The sequence below is a fragment of the Oncorhynchus gorbuscha genome, linkage group LG03, assembly GCF_021184085.1.
Source record: "Oncorhynchus gorbuscha isolate QuinsamMale2020 ecotype Even-year linkage group LG03, OgorEven_v1.0, whole genome shotgun sequence".
NCBI lineage: Eukaryota > Metazoa > Chordata > Actinopteri > Salmoniformes > Salmonidae > Oncorhynchus > Oncorhynchus gorbuscha.
This window is the reverse complement of record NC_060175.1, coordinates 70,118,143-70,139,408: the sequence shown is the minus strand read 5'-3', so window position 1 is coordinate 70,139,408 and position 21,266 is coordinate 70,118,143. Positions and strand designations below refer to the sequence as shown.

Below are 21,266 nucleotides of genomic sequence, written 5' to 3'. Positions count from 1 at the left end.
GTGCGTTAGGGCAAATGTTTGGGCAAAATATAACCCCAAAAAACACAAACAAAAAACTGCAAATGCATCCAAAGAGTTTGATGAGTCACAAGCTTGATGTAATCATTGTGTGCAAGGAATATGGGACCAAATACTAAACTTTTAACTAATTTCATACAGTATAAGTACATTTTTGCAAATACTTATGACTTCTTCTTCACATGGGGAGACAAGACACATAAAGTGATGTCCTTTCTAAATGGTAAAACTGTTATTTATTTATTTTAAACTACCCTCAAATAAAACAATCTGTACTGTTGCCTCATGAAACATTTTCTCAAACGGAGTATAAAGCCAAATTAAAACCCTTAGCTTCACAGTCCAAATACATATGGAGGAGAGTGTATGTTAATTCATCATCACAAATCTATTAGTTGAAAACCAATAGTTTATCTGCAGTCCCTGGTTACATGTTGAAACTGAAGCAACAAAATACATAGAAAATTACTGATATAATATCTGTTGATATCACAAAATAAAGAAAATAATAATGTGTTGTAAAAATCTATTGATGCTTTATGAATGAAAATACCACCAATTAATTACATCTATTGGTAATGATTTTTTTTTTTTAATTCAAGGCTTTGACTGAGAATGCAGATTGACCAAATGTTGTTTCGTTTTGTCCTAAAACTTATTTCAGAACTCAGCCTAGTTGTATAACTCTCATCAAATTTCAGTTAGTTCATGTTAAAGTTAGATAATTATACTTTTCTTGGTCATACTCATATGTGGTTCAGCCTGTACGGACCTGACATTGAGCAATGCAGATGGATTTGAGACTTTTTAGTTCCAGTATAATAATCTTGAGGTCATATAATACCATTATTGTAAAACAATCTTGATCAGTCAACTACCCAATGGTAAACATTACACAACATCTTTTTATATTTTCATTTTTATATTGTCATTGAATATAAACATGCCTGGCCCTCATTCTAGAGAATTTACCCATCAGTTTCACACACCTATCTTCATGTGGGCTTTATTCAGATAACACTGTTGTAGTTATACCAACAGATGGCACCACAAACCTGTGAGCACAAGGCTATTGAGAGAGCTGGACCATCTCTGTTAAAGAGAAAGTTCACCCAAATTACAGATTTACCAAATTTTATTAACAAAGTAGAGTAAAAACCTACAGAATATACCATCCATAGTTTTGGTATGATTACTACTATATAGCTTGATATTAGTATCGTAACATACAAAACAATGGGGCGTAATAACCACTGTTTATTGCAGACTCACAGGTCCATACACATCAGAGACTGGGACTAATCCATATGATATTCAGCTCTTTTTTATGGTCCTTTGAGCCAGATAGAAACAGCTGTCTAGGAATCATGACAGGAAGGGACAGGCTGTAGTTCACTCTGCCTCCCAGCCAAGATCAAACCTATGACCAGGCTTCCCGGTTGGGGGTGCACATTATGCCTCACTTGCCATACACACAATGGCAAGAAGAGGACAATGACAGGAAAGTCCAGTTCCTAGAAGTCCATTGTTATTTAATATATTCACCATTTACTTTGATATTGACCTTGGATGAACAAGCTAATACTCTACAGTTGTATATTAGTTCCGATATTTCCCACAGAACAAAGCAAAACCACCAATGGATTGTTGTTATAATTTTTGGGGAGAGTTACTCTGTGTCCCGCTCTCTTTCCTGAACATTTCCCTTTGTCAGGAGATGCCATCTGCTCCCTTGGCTTCCAGCGGTTTGGACAGCTGTTAAGGCAGGCATGAGGGCACTCGGCACAGTCTTGTGTCATGCCGAGACAAAACAACGTTTTACCAGGGATTTAGAGCAGGATTAAATGATTGGGCACCAAGAGCCTTACAAGGGAGGTGATTTACATCACTGCATTTTATGTCAATGCCAACATCACCTGGTGAAGCCATGTGGCCTGATGCATCCATGATGCAGTCTGACCTTCTCTAATGTTATGGAGGTATGTGTAGACATGATGACGATTATGATGATAAGGATGAGGGTGAGGATGACGATGGTGATAATGGGCAGATAATGAGGTTGATGATTCATCAAGTAAAAAAACATGACCTCAAAACAGATAGTCGTGTAAACTAAATCACGATGAGGATGTTCTCAAACAGAAATAGCAGTGGACCTGACTTTTCCTTTAGCTTTCTACAGCGGCAGCTGTTGCTTCAGTCTGAAGTTAAGTGACAGATTGTGTATATCACAAACATTCATTTGTACTACAGAACGCTGCACAACGCGCCTCTCCTCTGCCGAAAGATCCCGAATCTTGCCTCGCCGATTCCAAAGGGAGCCGAGGGAGAACCGATGCTCAGCGCATAGACGAGAGCCGCTGTTTCCATTTCACCATCGCTTTAACAGCCCTATCATGTTGGTCATTTTCCTAGTTTCCATTATTTAAACAATGACTGAGGCTGGATTCCGAACGACTTGACATGTCCGTGAAAGATATGGTATCTGGGGATTTATCACCGCAAACAAGGATTTTTTCAATCGCATTAAAGATCAAACAAGGCGGGTACATGTTTAAATATATAGAGCGCCTACAGGCACAGTGTAGGCTACATCTTTTCACATAAGATCTGTGAACGGAGAGTCCGCATATACATTCAGTCGGATATGCAAAAGGATGTATTATCACTGAAAAGATAAAGAGAACTCTTTGCGCTGGAGACTAGAATGGTCGAAAAAAGGCGTCTCTGGTTTTGATGGAGAATCCAACAAGCAGAGCAAGATCCGTAGACCCTCAATAAAAGTGTCTTGTGCTGGAGCCTAATAAGACCACCGTTATTTTCAGAATTTAGATGTATTTACCAGTGACAGGATCCAGTTGATGACATTCACCGAGATATAAGTATTTGAAAACAGCCGTAATTGTCAGCAATTCGAATTTACTCATTTGTTCTATTCTGCCAGTGTGATGGGAATTTATTGCTGAACATTGGGAGAGCTTTATGGAAAACCTGAAGACATGACATGCACACGAAAAAAGAGGAAACGATCCTTTTTGTTCTTTAAAACCTGTGTTTATTTAAGAAGTCTGCAAAAAGAGACATTATTTTTGCATTAAGATCTGGCCGATTCTATGGAGGTGACAATACCCTGTATTAATTATTTAATCTATTCTTTATGTTTTCAGTCATTTATCATTGTGGATTATATTTGGAATTGACGCTCGTTTTGTTGAACCCTCTATGCCATTTACTGTTGCTTTACTTGATTTTGAATCCTTATATATATATATAATGTGGACCGCAACAAGCTCCCCAAACGGCCTAGAATAAAACCGTAAGCCTTTGTCTCGAGGACAAGTATAATACATGAGGTAAGATTTCCTTTTACCTTCCTATGCCATTTTTTAGTTTCTGTGGTTTTGTAAGTACTCCTAGGCCTCACATTGCCATGTTTTTTCCCTCAGGTACCTGGTTAATTCGTTGAAACCCTTGTGAAACCCCTTTTTGTGCCTACAACATAGCCTATACTGTTATGATTCAGGCAGCCCCATGACGCATGCCACAGACAAACTGTAGGCTACACGTAGGCCCTTCTAATCTTCTTGTTATTATAGACACACACACCACTGCAGATTTGAGTGGCCTTTATGTGGTATAGGCCCAATGGTAAATTATAACAGGGAACCGCATTATGGACACAGGCAGGGAGGTAGAAGAGGCCGATATCCATCAGTGGCTGTATATTATTCACTGGGCGAATGTCCATTATGACAGCATCGAATGTTATCTATCCATTTGCAAATGCGATGCAACTGGGGTGTTGGGGTACCGTCATCAGCCCTCTTTGATGAATTATTATAAACATCAACAACTGTTCGTGAATTTTGACAGGATCGGAGCTGGTTGAACACTTCACATGACACAGCCTACGATATGCTCTAGGCCTATACGCAATTGTTTATGCATTTCTTTGGATTCAAACATGACGCGTCAAGCACAACACTACCCATTGTTCACGATTGTAAATAGCCCCGGATGCGTTAATTCATATTCTAAAATCGTTGTTTATAATTGCATTCGGTCGGTGTTGAACAGTGTCAGAGTGATTCCGGAACCTTTGGTTGGTGAATTCCGCGTCGCCTCCTCCCACCGCGACCATGGCAGCGGTACTCGATTGCTGTTGCTATCCAGTTCTTGGCAATGGCTCAGCCCTCTATCACCAACCAACTCCCATTTCTCCAGGCCCCTCCCTTCACGAGCCATCGCTTCTCGGTATTCCCATGAAGCTCTTAGGATACGGCCTAAATATCCCTATCCTGTATATTCATTTAGCAATCAAAGTGACATACACGTGACGATGTAATCTTCCTTCTCGATGTCTTTGTTTTACTGTAGGCCTATTTTCCATCGTTTGAACACTTTTTCCACTCACCTGTTTGTAGAAAGGGGTGTGGTATCATTTGACACTTAACATGATGTAATTATGGTCATAGACGTACAGTATGTATTCTATTTAAGCATTCACTACGGTTACATTTGTGAAATACTATAATTTACAACAGGCACTGTGGCACCTGATATATCACGTTAGTAGATAGACCAACGATAGATAGATAGATAGAAGTTGCTGAAGTCTACACACCCTTTGCACTGCCTTCACATTTGGCTGCCATACAACAAAATCTTAAAAGGTAGTACAACACAGTTTGAGCAATTTTTGACAAAAACAATAGATATACAGTATGTTGCCCTAAGAGTTGTGTGCAAAGTTGGTATAATCTTATTCACAAAGATTCATAGCTGTAATGGCGGCCAAATGTGCTTCCACCAAGTATTAACTCTGGGGTGTGAAGACGTCAGCAATCAAGGCATCTTCGTTTTTATTTTATTCATTTGAAAAGTATTCCATAATTTTTCTTCCACTTTGGAAATGTGGAGTAGGTTGTGTACATCAGTAGATGTAATTAAGGTAGCAAACAGACATGATCAAGTCTTGCCATATACTTTTAAGCTGATTTGAGTCAAAACTGTAACTAGGCCACTTGGTAAGCAACACCAATGTATATTTGGCCTTGTGTTTCAGGTTATTGTCCTGCTGGAAGGTGAATATGTATCCTGGTGTCTGTTGGAAAGCAGACTGAACCAACAAATTCACCTTTCAGCGGGACAATAACCTAAACCACAAGGCCAAATATACACTGGTGTTGCTTACCAAGACGACATTGAATGTTCCGGAGTGGCATAGTTACAGTTTTGATCCAAATCAGCTTAAAAGTCTATGCCATTTACCAACAGGTGCCCTTTGCAGGCATTAGAAAACCTTGGTCATTGTGGTTAAATCTGTTTTTGAAATTCACTGCTTGACTGAAGGGCCATACAGATAATTGTATGTGTGGGGTACAGAGATGAGGTGGTCATTCAAAAAATCATGTTAAACACTATTATTGCACACAGTGTGAGTTCATGCAATTTATTATGTGACTTGTTAAGCATATTTTTACTCCTGAACTTGTTATATCAAAGGGCTTGAATACTTATTGACTCAAGACATTTCAGCTTTTCATTTGTAATACATTTCTTACAAAAAATCCAAATAAATAATTCCACTTTGACATTATGGGGTATTCTATGTAGGCCAGTGCCACAAAATCGCAATTTAATACATTTTAAATTCAGGCTGTAACAGAACAAAATGAGGAAAAAGTCAAGGGGCGTGAATAGTTTCTGAAGGCACTGTATGTCTTCAAAATAGCATAAACAAATTTACATTTGTGGAATACTAAAGATTACAACAGGCACTCTATATTGAGTTAGATCAACAATAGCTATATACAGTTGAAGTCAGAAGTTTACATACACCTTAGCTAAATACATTTAAACTCAGTTTTTCACAATTCCTGAAATTTAATCAGAGTAAAAATTCCCTGTCTTAGGTCAGTTAGGATCACAACTTTATTTTAAGAATGTGAAATACTTGTAGAGAGAATTATTTATTTCAGCTTTTATTTCTTTCATCACATTCCTGTCATGCAGGTGAATGAGGACCCAAAAGCGACTTGGCGAAAACAGAGTCTTTAATCCAGTAAAGTAAATCTACAATCATAAGACATAATTCCACTCGTAATGACGAGAACAGACTGGAGACTCGATCAAGAACTGCAGGTTGCCTCGGGAATGCACTTGAACGTAGCAGACTCAGACACCTGCTCACCACGCAGCATCTGAGGGAAACACGACACGACAGGGCGATACACAGACACAGCACGGTGAACAATAGACAAGGATCCGACAGGGCAGAAACGGAAAACAAGGGGAGAAATAGGGACTCTAATCAGGGAAAAAGATAGGGAACAGGTGTGGGAAGACTAAATGATTGATTAGGGGAATAGGAACAGCTGGGAGCAGGAACGGAACGATAGAGAGAAGAGAGAGAGGAAGAGAGAGAGAAAAAGGGGAACGAACCTAAAAAAGACCAGCAGGGGAAAACGAACAGAGGGAAAAGCAAAATGACAAGACAATCTAAGACAAAACATGACAGTACCCCCCACTCACCGAGCGCCTCCTGGCGCACTCGAGGAGGAATCCTGGCGGCAACGGAGGAAATCATCAATAAGTGAACGGTCCAGCACGTCCCGAGACGGAACCCAACTCCTCTCCTCAGGACCGTAACCCTCCCAATCCACTAAGTATTGGTGACCCCGTCCCGAGAACGCATGTCCATGATCCTACGTACCTTGTAAATAGGTGCGCTCTCGACAAGGACGGGAGGGGGGAGGGAAGACGAACGGGGGTGCGAAGAAAGGGCTTGACACAGGAGACATGGAAGACAGGATGGACGCGACGAAGATGTCGCGGAAGAAGCAGTCGCACAGCGACAGGATTGACGACCTGGGAGACACGGAACGGACCAATGAACCGCGGAGTCAACTTACGAGAAGCTGTCGTAAGAGGAAGGTTGCGAGTGGAAAGCCACACTCTCTGGCCGCAACAATACCTTGGACTCTTAATCCTACGTTTATTGGCGGCTCTCACAGTCTGTGCCCTGTAACGGCAAAGTGCAGACCTCACCCTCCTCCAGGTGCGCTCACAACGTTGGACAAACGCTTGAGCGGAGGGAACGCTGGACTCGGCAAGCTGGGATGAGAACAGAGGAGGCTGGTAACCCAGACTACTCTGAAACGGAGATAACCCGGTAGCAGACGAAGGAAGCGAGTTGTGAGCGTATTCTGCCCAGGGGAGCTGTTCTGCCCAAGACGCAGGGTTTCTGAAAGAAAGGCTGCGTAGTATGCGACCAATCGTCTGATTGGCCCTCTCTGCTTGACCGTTAGACTGGGGATGAAACCCGGAAGAGAGACTGACGGACGCACCAATCAAACGACAGAACTCCCTCCAAAACTGTGACGTGAATTGCGGGCCTCTGTCTGAAACGGCGTCTAACGGGAGGCCATGAATTCTGAACACATTCTCGATGATGATTTGTGCCGTCTCCTTAGCGGAAGGAAGTTTAGCGAGGGGAATGAAATGTGCCGCCTTAGAGAACCTATCGACAACCGTAAGAATCACAGTCTTCCCCGCAGACAAAGGCAGACCGGTAATGAAGTCTAGGGCGATGTGAGACCATGGTCGAGAAGGAATGGGGAGCGGTCTGAGACGACCGACCGGAGGAGAGTTACCCGACTTAGTCTGCGCGCAGTCCGAACAAGCAGCCACGAAACGGCGCGTGTCACGCTCCTGAGTCGGCCACCAAAAGCGCTGGCGAATAGACGCAAGAGTGCCTCGAACACCGGGATGACCAGCTAACTTGGCAGAGTGAGCCCACTGAAGAACAGCCAGACGAGTGGAAACAGGAACGAAAGAGGTTACTAGGACAAGCGCGCGGCGACGCAGTGTGCGTGAGTGCTTGCTTAACCTGTCTTTCAATTCCCCAGACTGTCAACCCGACAACACGCCCATAAGGAAGAATCCCCTCGGGATCAGTAGAAGCCACAGAAGAACTAAACAGACGGGATAAGGCATCAGGCTTGGTGTTTTTGCTACCCGGACGGTAAGAAATCACAAACTCGAAACGAGCGAAAAACAACGCCCAACGAGCTTGACAGGCATTAAGTCGTTTGGCAGAACGGATGTACTCAAGGTTCTTATGGTCTGTCCAAACGACAAAGGAACGGTCGCCCCCTCCAACCACTGTCGCCATTCGCCTAGGGCTAAGCGGATGGCGAGCAGTTCGCGGTTACCCACATCATAGTTGCGTTCAGATGGCGACAGGCGATGAGAAAAATAAGCGCAAGGATGAACCTTATCGTCAGACTGGAAGCGCTGGGATAGAATGGCTCCCACGCCTACCTCTGAAGCGTCAACCTCGACAATGAATTGTCTAGTGACGTCAGGAGTAACGAGGATAGGAGCGGACGTAAAACGTTCTTTTAGAAGATCAAAAGCTCCCTGGGCGGAACCGGACCACTTAAAACACGTCTTGACAGAAGTAAGAGCTGTGAGAGGGGCAGCAACTTGACCGAAATTACGAATGAAACGCCGATAGAAATTAGCGAAACCTAGAAAGCGCTGCAACTCGACACGTGACCTTGGAACGGGCCAATCACTGACAGCTTGGACCTTAGCGGAATCCATCTGAATGCCTTCAGCGGAAATAACGGAACCGAGAAAAGTAACGGAGGAGACATGAAAAGAGCACTTCTCAGCCTTCACGTAGAGACAATTCTCTAAAAGGCGCTGTAGAACACGTCGAACGTGCTGAACATGAATCTCGAGTGACGGTGAAAAAATCAGGATATCGTCAAGATAGACAAAAACAAAGATGTTCAGCATGTCTTTCAGAACATCATTAACTAATGCCTGAAAAACAGCTGGCGCATTGGCGAGACCAAACGGCAGAACCCGGTACTCAAAATGCCCTAACGGAGTGTTAAACGCCGTTTTCCACTCGTCCCCCTCTCTGATGCGCACGAGATGGTAAGCGTTACGAAGGTCCAACTTAGTAAAGCACCTGGCTCCCTGCAGAATCTCGAAGGCTGATGACATAAGGGGAAGCGGATAACGATTCTTAACCGTTATGTCATTCAGCCCTCGATAATCCACGCAGGGGCGCAGAGTACCGTCCTTTTTCTTAACAAAAAGAACCCCGCCCCGGCCGGAGAGGAAGAAGGCACTATGGTACCGGCGTCAAGAGACACAGATAAATAATCCTCGAGAGCCTTACGTTCGGGAGCCGACAGAGAGTATAGTCTACCCCGAGGAGGAGTGGTCCCCGGAAGGAGATCAATACTACAATCATACGACCGGTGAGGAGGAAGGGAGTTGGCTCGGGACCGACTGAAGACCGTGCGCAGATCATGATATTCCTCCGGCACTCCTGTCAAATCGCCAGGTTCCTCCTGAGAAGTGGGGACAGAAGAAATGGGAGGGATGGCAGACATTAAACACTTCACATGACAAGAAACGTTCCAGGATAGGATAGAATTACTAGACCAATTAATAGAAGGATTATGACATACTAGCCAGGGATGACCCAAAACAACAGGTGTAAAAGGTGAACGAAAAATCAAAAAAGAAATAGTCTCACTGTGGTTACCAGATACTGTGAGAGTTAAAGGTAGTGTCTCAAATCTGATACTGGGAAGATGACTACCATCTAAGGCAAACATGGGCGTAGGCTTGTCTAACTGTCTGAAAGGAATGTCATGTTTCCGAGCCCATGCTTCGTCCATGAAACTACCCTCAGCCCCAGAGTCAATCAAGGCACTGCATGTAGCACCCGAACCGGTCCAGCGTAGATGGACCGACATAGTATTACAGGATCTAGATGAAGAGACCTGAGTAGTAGCGCTCACCAGTAGCCCTCCGCTTACTGATGAGCTCTGGCCTTTTACTGGACATGAATTGACAAAATGTCCATCAAATCCGCAATAGAGGCACAGGCGGTTGGTGATCCTCCGTTCCCTCTCCTTAGTCGAGATGCGAATACCTCCCAGCTGCATGGGCTCAGTCTCTGAGCCAGAGGAGGGAGATGGTTGCGATGCGGAGCAGGGAAACACCGTTGACGCGAGCTCTCTTCCACGAGCTTGGTGACGAAGATCTACCCGTCGTTCTATGCGGATGGCGAGAGCAATCAAAGAGTCCACACTGGAAGGAACCTCCCGAGAGAGAATCTCATCTTTGACCACTGCGTGGAGTCCCTCCAGAAAACGAGCGAGCAGCGCCGGCTCGTTCCAGTCACTAGAGGCAGCAAGAGTGCGAAACTCTATAGAGTAATCCGTTATGGATCGATCACCTTGGCATAGGGAAGCCAGGGCCCTAGAAGCCTCCCTACCAAAAACTGAACGGTCAAAAACCCGAATCATCTCCTCTTTAAAGTTCTGGTAATTGTTTGAACAATCAGCCCTTGCCTCCCAGATAGCTGTGCCCCACTCTCGAGCCCGGCCAGTAAGGAGTGAAATGACGTAAGCAACCCGAGCTCTCTCTCTAGAGTATGTGTTGGGTTGGAGAGAGAACACAATATCACACTGGGTGAGAAAGGAGCGGCACTCCGTGGGCTGCCCGGAGTAGCAAGGTGGGTTATTAACCCTAGGTTCCGGAGGCTCGGCAGGCCAGGAAGTAACAGGTGGCACGAGACGAAGACTCTGGAACTGTCCAGAGAGGTCGGAAACCTGAGCGGCCAGGTTCTCCACGGCATGGCGAGCAGCAGACAATTCCTGCTCGTGTCTGCCGAGCATGGCTCCTTGGATCTCGACGGCAGTGTTACGAGCGTCTGTAGTCGCTGGGTCCATTCTTTGGTCGGATCCTTCTGTCATGCAGGTGAATGAGGACCCAAAAGCGACTTGGCGAAAACAGAGTCTTTAATCCAGTAAAGTAAATCTACAATCATAAGACATAATTCCACTCGTAATGACGAGAACAGACTGGAGACTCGATCAAGAACTGCAGGTTGCCTCGGGAAGGCACTTGAACGTAGCAGACTCAGACACCTGCTCACCACGCAGCATCTGAGGGAAACACGACACGACAGGGCGATACACAGACACAGCACGGTGAACAATAGACAAGGATCCGACAGGGCAGAAACGGAAAACAAGGGGAGAAATAGGGACTCTAATCAGGGAAAAAGATAGGGAACAGGTGTGGGAAGACTAAATGATTGATTAGGGGAATAGGAACAGCTGGGAGCAGGAACGGAACGATAGAGAGAAGAGAGAGAGGAAGAGAGAGAGAAAAAGGGGAACGAACCTAAAAAGACCAGCAGGGGGAAAACGAACAGAGGGAAAAGCAAAATGACAAGACAATCTAAGACAAAACATGACAATTCCTAGTGGGTCAGAAGTTTACATACACTCAATTAGTATTTGGTAGAATTGCCTTTACGTTTTTTAACTGTGTAACTGAGTCAGGTTTGTAGACCTCCTTGCTCGCACAATCTTTTTCAGTTCTGCCCACAAATTTTCTTTCGGATTAAGGTTTGGGCTATGTGATGGCCACTCCAATTCCTTGACTTTGTTGTCCTTAAGCCATTTTGCCACAACTTTTGAAGTATGCTTGGGGTCATTGTCCCTTTGGAAGATGCATTTGCGACCAAGCTTTAACTTCCTGACTGATATCTTGAGATATTGCTTCAATATATCCACATAATTTCCCTCCCTCCTCATCTATTTTGTGAAGTGCACCAGTCCCTCCTGCAGCAAAGCACCCCCACAACATGATGCTGCCACCCCCGTGCTTCACGTTGGGATGGTGTTGATCGGCTTGCAAGCCTCCCTCTTTTTTCTCCAAACATAACGATGGTCATTATGGCCAAAGTTATATTTTTATTTCATCAGACCAGAGGACATTTCTCCAAAAAGTACGATCTTTGTCCCCATGCGCAATTGCAAACTGTAGTCTGGCTTTTTTATGGCGGTTTTGGAGCAGTGGCTTCTTCCTTGCTGAGCGGCCTTCAGGTTATGTCGATATAGGACTCATTTTACTGTGGTTATAGATACTTATGTACCTGTTTCCTCCGGCATCTTCACAAGGTCCTTTGCTGTGGTTCTGGGATTGATTTGCACTTTTCGCAACGACATACGTTCATCTCTAGGAGACTGAACGCGTCTCCTTCCTGAGTGGTATGACGGCTGCGTGGTCCCATGCTGTTTATACTTGCATACTATTGTTTGTACAGATTAACGTGGTACCTTCAGGCGTTTGGAAATCCTCCCAAGGATGAACTAGACTTGTGGAGGTCTACATTTTTTTTCTGAGGTCTTGGCTGATTTCTTTTGATTTTCCCATGATGTCAAACAAAGAGGCACTGAGTTTGAAGGTAGGCCTTAAAATACATCCACAGGTACACCTCCAATTGACTCAAATGATGTCAATTAGCCTATCAGAAGCTTCTAAAGCCATGACACCATTTTTTTGAATTTTCCAAGCTTTTCCGACTTCAACTGTATGTGGTTGAGGGTCACTTGTCTGTGTCAATAGCAGAAACTCACATTTGTTATAGTCTAATAGTTGGTAAATTAATAGAGGAATAATTTTTATAGTAGCCTACACTATTGGTACCTCCCATTCAAGCACCACCATCCTTGTAGGATTATGTCCTATGATGTTTGAATGATTAGTCTGTTCCAGAGCATTATATTGAGATAAATAATATATAATCCAAATATAAGGCTCTGGACTATTAGATGTGACATCATGTTTTTTATTTTATTTTTTATTTTACCTTTATTTAACTAGGCAAGTCAGTTAAGAACAAATTCTTATTTTCAATGACGGCCTAGGAACAGTGGGTTAACTGCCTGTTCAGGGGCAGAACGACAGATTTTGTACCTTGTCAGCTCGGGGTTTTGAACTTGCAATGTGACATGGACCTTGGTGGATAGAACATTAGAATAGGCTGTACGAAGGCCTACTGTTGGTCAGGCGCAACAAAGCCTGGTGACACCATTTTAGAGATGCAAACAAGTAGTATATGGATGTTTGATTTGAAGAATGGGGTAGGCCTAGTTCAGGTATCCTTTCATTAACTAGCAACACAAAACTGTGACATTGCTTTGGTTTAGAAAAAAAAAAAAATCGCAAGTCCATGGAGTGTAATTCTCATGACTGATTTGGTGAGCCCATTTTAAAAGAATATCTGAAATATTATAACACAGCAAGAAATTAAAACTAGATCCTTACATATGGGAGATTGTGCATGAAAGGCAATTAACAAGAATGTAGGCCCCGTTTTTGCCATATTGAAATTGGTTTAATGCACATTTAGCTAGGTATTTCAGTTCTTATTCATTAATAGTTGTGGCCAAATATATTGGCACCCTTGCACCTTTGTTAAATAATTCCCTAGTTCTTCTACAGGGAGGTTGCTTTGCTGTCTCTGGTATTGGGGTCCTTGAATGTGCGCAAGGCATCATGATATCAGCAGATTATCAGGTGAGTCCAATGTTCAACACAGTGTCCAAAAACGGGGTCTCCATTGAAGGCGGTGTTCTTCCAGTAGGACAACGAGCCCAAACACACATCAAAAGAGCACCCAGGAATGACCAGCGAATAGTCCTGATCTGAATCACTTCCAAAACCTATGGCGAGATCTGAAAACAGCAGTTGGTGGAGGGCAGCCCTCAAATACTGAAGTAGAGCAGTTTGCTGCTGAAGAGTGAGCCAAATTGCCAGTAGAAAGGTGCAGAAAGCTCATTGATGGCTACAAGAAGAATTTGTCTGCAATGATCTTGGCCATAGGGTGTGCAACCAAGTACTAGGTCCGGAGTGCCAGTCATTCTGTCCTTGCCATTGTCTGTATTTTCAAAATTAAAATGGTAAACTTAGGTTTACAAAAATACAATTGGTTCTGAAATGTTGAAAATCTAATAACAAGGTGTGGAGACAACACTTTTTTTCTATTTAAACTTATTTGAGAAGAAATAGGAAACTATTTAAGAAAATGCAATGGTGCCAATATATTTGACCACAACTGTATCGGTGTTGCTGTTCAATAACATGGGTGTTATTTTGAATGAAGGAGGACTGGGGTCACCAAGGAACACTGGGACACGAGGAACTGCGGTAGCACTTCGTAATAACTAAGGTATGCTTAGAAATTATTCTAAATGTGTATAATGATTGCACTCTATGTATAAATTATTCATGTTTATTAAGAAGGTTATTCTAACGTGTTTTTCATATACTGTGAGAACTAGCTATGGGTGCCAAATTTCAGGCCATAATATTAATTTGAAAATACTTATTAATATTTAACTGGTTATTCTGTCAAAGCAAATGTTGCCAAAAATATTGTGATGGTAACACACTAACAGCTTTTTACACATTTCATAAATGGACACTGAACGTGGCATGCTACATTTGCCATTGTATTACAAGGCACAAGAAAATATAGACTAGAACTTATTTATCCATCCAAGGATGGAAATTTGTCTTTGGTATCATCAGTGAACTATGCGCTTGACACACCATACTCTACATAAACACATACAGGGGGTATATAATAATAATAAATACATACAGCAGGCTTAATTATACACATTCATACCTGACCTCTAACCTTATTGTACCTTTGGATACAGAGTAGCTAATACAACATCTTTCTGCTCCGATTCATATTCTCCACTAATAACTGAACACAACTCAGTTTATCATGTGTTACTTTCATTGGCCTTCTCATCTTTTATGCGTGCCTCAGAAAAAATGAAACCATCAGTATTCTCTACACAATATTCTAGACATTTTGGGCCGGTTTCCCAGACAAAGTTTAAGCCTTGACTTAAAAGCATGCTCACTCGAGAATCTCCATTTAATTCACTTTTTACTCCTGGACTAGGCATAAACTGTGTCTGGGAAACTGACACTTTTAGTTTAGTGTCAGTATGTCACTGCTGGAAGGACTGTGTTGGTGGGTGTCTTATTTGTTGCTGATCATATCTGAAACTTTCCAATGCCCCCAACATTCCTCACAACACTTCTTACAGTCTTATACACACACAAACGCACACACACACAGCATAAGGCAGAGTGGTCCTGTAGCTTAGCAACAAGCTGCTGTAATTACTGTGACAGAAATACATTAGTATGCCTGCGCTGAAACAATGGGCCTGAGCCCTTCTCTTTTTGGCTCATACTCCATAATCATCACCTGTGCATATTCCCCGATCACTCTCGAAGCGTTCATCAATACCAATGAGGGTGGTGGCATGGTCAATACAGATTGACTCCACTCACACTCATATACAAGCGCGCACACACACCTACGCATGCACACTACTGAGCTATCAGACATACTGTATATCTCATGTGTCACTGTGCAATGAAACCTCTTTTGGAAATGCCTCGTCAGTGGTCCCCAAAGTGACTGCACCTATGAGGCTTCAGCAAGCAAATCCCGTTTGTTTTTTCTCCCCGATCTGCTTCACACACACCAACCCTCATACACACAGAGAATCCCTCCCCACACTCTCTCTCACACACACACACACACACAGAAAAAGGATATAAGGTGTTGTAGCCTAGCAACAAGCGAGGTAATTACCGTGACAGACTAGTTGCTGGCAGGCCATGTAGCGTGTGGAGAAAACAGCTGATCTGATTGGTGCTAAGGGGGAAGGAAGATGTTCCACAGCATGCTACAGCAGATGCCTATGTGAGCCCTGTTTCGCCCATTGGAAAAACAATTGATTGATTCCATGGGACAAATTATTTGTGTAATACTGAGGATGATGTTTTCAGACTTGAACATCTATCTCCACTATTATGACAATCGATTCTGTATTATGTTTGAAGATAGGGGCTTTAGTACAATGTATTCATGTTGTTAACAACAACAGGCAGGAACTTTATTTTGGGATAAACCCAGATGGGATAGACTTAACAAATGTTTAATCTTTATGTGAAAAACATATGTTCTTATTACCGTGTACTTTGTCTGTAATTACAGGTAGTTACATGGTTGGGGAGGATGGCCACATTTCTTTCACATTTCATACTCTTACCTAACTGCATATTGGCCTAGGAAATGCTTTCTGATATAAAAAAACAACTGATGCTTTTTGCAGCCAATGCTGGAATCATAAAAGCAATGTATTGTAATATTAGAAAAGCCTCAAGTCACACACGTGAAGTCTCAGCTCTCATATTTAACCTTATACGGTATATTCCCTGCAAATGCTTACACTGTATTATCCCCCAGTGATGTCAGACCAGGATGCCCATCCAAACTTAATGCTTATTGTTCATACTTCCTGTTTACAGGAGCTGACGCTGTAAGAACAAGAGGCACCGAGGGGTAGCGCTACAGGAACCGAGGGGCTCAGTGCAAAATGGGGCAATGCAGAGTGAAGCACTCTGGTTCCATGTGAGCTCCAGAGAAGAGGCAACCACGAGGACGAACGAAAGGGCAGCTGGAGGAGGAGGAGGAGGTGGCGGAGGAGGAGGAGAGGGAGAAGGAAGAGGGGTGGATTTCAGGAGAAAAGAGGGCTTGACACGGGAGCCAAAGGGATGGCCAATGGCAACGAGAGTAGCGAGGGGCTTGGCGGTCCCATGGCTGCAGTGGTGGCCACGACGGGAGGAATGGCAGTCGGGGGCCCATCGTCGGTCGTGTCCACATACGTCAAACTGGTCCTACTGGGTCTGATCATCTGCATCAGCCTGGTGGGCAACCTGGTGGTGTCTCTGCTGGTCCTCAGGGACCGGGCCCTGCACAAGGCCCCCTACTACTTCCTGTTGGACCTGTGCCTGGCCGACACCATCCGCTCGGCCGTCTGCTTCCCCTTCGTGCTGGTGTCCATCAAGAACGGCTCGGCCTGGACCTACAGCGTGCTCAGCTGCAAGGTGGTGGCCTTCATGGCCGTGCTCTTCTGCTTCCATGCCGCCTTCATGCTCTTTTGCATCAGCGTGACACGTTACATGGCCATCGCCCACCACCGCTTCTACTCCAAGCGCATGACCTTCTGGACGTGCGTGGCAGTGGTGTGCATGGTGTGGACGCTGTCAGTGGCCATGGCCTTCCCACCCGTCTTCGATGTGGGCACCTACAAGTTCATCCGCGAGGAGGACCAGTGCATCTTCGAGCACCGCTACTTTAAGGCAAACGACACACTGGGCTTTATGCTGATGCTGGCCGTGCTGATCTTGGCCACACACGTGGTCTACATGAAGCTGCTGCTCTTCGAGTACAAGCACCGCAAGATGAAGCCTGTCCAGATGGTGCCAGCCATCAGCCAAAACTGGACCTTCCATGGGCCCGGCGCTACCGGCCAGGCAGCAGCCAACTGGATCGCAGGCTTTGGCCGGGGCCCCATGCCACCCACCCTGCTGGGCATCCGGCAGAACTTGCACAACCAGAACCGGCGCCTGCTGGGCATGGAGGAGTTCAAGGCAGAGAAGCAGCTTGGCAGGATGTTCTATGTGATCACCCTGTTGTTCCTGGTGCTGTGGTCGCCCTACATAGTGGCCTGCTACTGGCGGGTGTTTGTCAAGGCCTGCACCATACCGCACCGATACCTCTCCACCACCGTATGGATGAGCTTTGCCCAGGCAGGGGTCAATCCCATCGTCTGCTTCTTCCTCAACAAGGACCTGAAGAAGGGGCTCCTGGCCCACCTGCCAGCCTGCTGTAGGACTAAACCTCATCTGCCCCGAGAGCCTTACTTTGTCATGTGAGGGGGACGGTGGGCGGTTGTTACCTGGGGAGGGTGTGGAGGGGCGGTGGCAGGGATGTCTGTGAGTGGTTAGGATGGCATGAGGGACCATTTTAGTTGTTGTGGCCTTTGATTTTAAAAAATGTCTTTCCTTTTTTATAAATGGCCTTGGTCAGGAAACAAGTTTAAGAGAGGGATTCCTTCTACACACAGACAGAATACAAGACTAAACCAACAACTCAAACAGTCTATCTCAGATGCATGTTTGTATTCTTCATTTTAATGTGGAACCTATGAAACTGGTAGGCAGTCTTTAAACAGGCGAGGCCAAGAGAATGATCATTCTGGGCCTGCTATTGTGAAAGAGATTGAAGTGAGGGTGACAGTTTTTCTGTAGGTCTGGGCCTGCTATTGTGAAAGAGATTGAAGTGAGGGTGACAGTTTTTCTGTAAGTTGTGGGGACAACCTGGTCATATTTCTCAGTCACTCCCTCGTCTGTTCTCTCAGACCAAAAATATCAGATGGTCCTCTGACAATTTGCTAGTGAATGACTAATAGGAGAGTGTTCTAGCACTGCTTCCTTCCTTCATCCACTTGAATCAAAGGCATCATTAATACAGTCAAACAGAGAAATTATGAGTTTTGTACAAATAGTATATTCAGGCACTCTTGGCTTCATTTGGGGTTTCTATTACATTCTAATTTGGTCTAACACTTCAGATGAGTACACTATTGGATATGGGAACATTTTAAAAGAGCTGCAATCGACAACAGTTTGATCTTGTGTTCATTAGCGCTTAACAGAAATGAGCAGATAATAATTGTGAAGTGCTAATAGGCAGACAGAATTATGAAATGCATGTTAAGCTGATATGTGTAATCACATGATTTCTGAGGATAACTTCAACAGACCAATGCCCCAATCAGTGACAAACTGAGAGCTTGAGACCACACAAAAATCTATGATAAATTGACAGAAAATGCTCCATGCTCTTGCCAAATGTTGCAGATGACTGAACCTTTGAATTTTTTTTCTTCAATCTGAAATTGTTTAAAAAGACAGTTGATAGAAAATGTTCATAAAACCTCAACCAGAATGTTTAGACCTTCAGATAGGATCAAGTTCATCACTTCACATGAAGGTCTTTGTAGAGAGGTGGGGAAAAATGCAGCCCATTTATATTTTTGCACACATTGAGGAATTGATGATAAACCCTTTTTTTTTTCTTAACATGATTTAGACTTGAACCAGAATGCTAACTAAGTGTAGGCCGGGACACAGAGATTGTAATATCTTAAGTGAATGTCAAGCAGAGGTCTGGGACATGATACTATCCCTTCGTGGGTACAAATGTACATTTATTTTCGTTTTCAAAATGCTCTAATGTTGTCTGCAAACAATAACGACAACAAAAACTAACAATAACAATGAAGCTACAGATAACTGAATTGTTATTTCTATTATCTGCATTATGGCCTTACTCTTCGCTCTCTCTCTCAAAAGAAAAAAGGTTTGTTTATAACCAATGCAAGAAAGAGTTGACAGCTGTATGCCTCTATGTGTTAAAGTAATAAACATAAAGAGATTATTCCAACTAATGGGGAAACACAATACTGTGTAAGTAATTATTTTCGGAGGACACATCTCTCCCCCTCGCAACCTTAAAAAAAACACCAGTCAAAAACTTTAACAAGGATGGTAAATAAAGAAAGAACGCTTGCCAAATTGTAACACAGGAGTATGCAATTGTGTGTAAAGGACAGAGGAAACTTTAATCCAACATCGACAATTAATGGAATTATCAAAAGCCCTTCCTGGATTATTGTGGATTTGTTTTAGACTTTTTGTCGTTGTTTCTTTTCTTATCAGTCAGTGTGTGTGTGTGTGGGGGGGCTGAGGCTGGTGTTGTGTATTGATCTGTGAAAACAAGGATTAAAAAAAAATGTGTGGATTTTGGGGTTGGTTGTTGTTGGGGAGGTAAGGAGGGAGACCGGGCGTGATTTTTTGATAAGCAGAAATGCCTGACAGTGCTTTTTTTAGTTGCTTCAGGCACACTATCTTTTGTAAATTATCTATGACCTCCGTACTATTTAATGTGTATTATATGGACAATGGACTGACTTGGAATTGAGGGGGGGAGAAGGGGGTTCCTGGTCATCGCATTTTTACAACACGTGTGTGTGTGAGTGTTTCTGTACGCAAGTATGAATGTGCGTATGTTTAGAGGCTAGAGGGATGAAAACAAAGGACATGTGGGAAATAGGAATGGCCAGAAATTTTGCATTTTGAAATGACACTCCTGCAAATGCTTATTCAGTCTTTTTCATCCTCAGCCTGTTCCTGACACAGAGAATTGAATGTGCTAAAACCAATGAGGTTCATTCAAAAAATCTGAGGCGAGTGTCTTCTTAAACCATTCAACTGCAGAGCCTCAAGAGGTAGCCCATAACATTTTATACACATGCAGTTCCTCTAAATTGGACTACAGAGCCTTCTATCTCAATGGAGATTCTGTTCTTGTATACATGTATGGGAATATGAAGGGTGAAGTCCGTTTGAGCTTGTGTCTTGGGGCGAGTGGTTCTATCCACATAGCTTCTATGATTATTGCACTCTTATTATGTTCCAATGTGTCTCAGTGAAAGGAATAACTTTTATACATGATCCTGGCTTGGGGTTTAAATTTGAAATACACTGAGTTATGTTGGTCATAGAACTAACATTCTAATACATTTCTAATTTCTGCCTCTTCTGTAGTGTTTTGACTTTGCAAAAGCCCAAAGCCAGCCAAAACCCAATTTGACATCTGAATGTCTTATTTAATAACTCACTGATTTTGCAGTGTGGCTGTAGTTATTATGACCCTGTATGTGGAGAGACTACATTATGGATGAAATGAAATGTAAAGACAGATAAAGCTGTCTCAGAGACATGTGCAACCACAGTGTTATTATACATTAAATCTATGAAAAGACAAGACTCGTAAGGATAGTCCTGTATGTCTCTGAATAGTGGAACAAATCCTGAATCTCAGAACTGAAATACTTTTGACTTTGCCCTTTAAGCTGAACCACAAAATGTCAAAGCTCACGAAAAAAAATCTGCAGTTGAATATCAAATCTAAAATAGCAGAGGTTTGAAGGATACTTATGTAAATGTCTTTGGTCCCCTACATATCTTGGAAGTCAGAGGGTGTGGTTTCCATATATTTTCTGTATTATATAAAAAATTAAAACTGCCTGAGCTGTTTAAGCACGTCTCTGGCCATTTATGATTTTTTGTCATTGGTTTTTGTAATGAAAAATTTCCTTTGAAACTATTGACAGATTGCAATGACTAAACGCAACACATTCCTTATGTGCAGCAGATAAGAACACATTATCTAAAAGTTAGGAGCTTGTAACAAAGTTATTCTATGCTGTGAATGCAAACATAAGACACCCAAATTCGCCAACCAGTCGTTGAGACATGGCTCCGGTTATAAAACATTGTCAGCTACAGGTAACTGACAAAATAAAAAGGTAACACCAAGATAAAGTGTATTTATAGAGTTGGTCAACCACGAGCAAGAACAGCTTCAAAGAATCTTGGCATAGACCCTACAAGTATCTGGAACTCTATTGGAG

At 43.3% G+C, this 21,266-nt stretch overlaps 1 protein-coding gene across 3 annotated transcripts; it reads left to right on the top strand.

The window, feature by feature from the left end:
• Positions 1-2,144: 2,144 nt before the first annotated feature.
• LOC124031817 (probable G-protein coupled receptor 173) lies at positions 2,145-20,914 on the top strand. Of its 3 annotated transcripts, none has more exons than XR_006838172.1 (2): positions 2,145-3,371; positions 14,012-14,043. XR_006838172.1 is itself a non-coding variant. In XM_046343520.1 (2 exons), the coding sequence occupies exon 2, from the start codon at positions 16,498-16,500 to the stop codon at positions 17,659-17,661; it is 1,164 nt and encodes a 387-aa protein (XP_046199476.1). In that variant the 5' UTR covers positions 2,217-3,371; positions 16,252-16,497; the 3' UTR covers positions 17,662-20,914. The 3 variants fall into 3 exon arrangements, 2 of the variants coding, with proteins under 2 accessions (XP_046199476.1, XP_046199477.1); XM_046343520.1 differs by lacking the exon at positions 14,012-14,043 and adding an exon at positions 16,252-20,914 and having other exon boundaries at positions 2,217-3,371; XM_046343521.1 differs by lacking the exons at positions 2,145-3,371; positions 14,012-14,043 and adding exons at positions 14,060-14,077; positions 16,252-20,914.
• Positions 20,915-21,266: the final 352 nt, after the last annotated feature.

What these genes read in the sequence shown, in the direction of transcription:
- LOC124031817 (XM_046343520.1), top strand. Translation starts at nt 16,498, where the DNA reads ATGGCCAATGGCAACGAGAGTAGCGAGGGGCTTGGCGGTCCCATGGCT.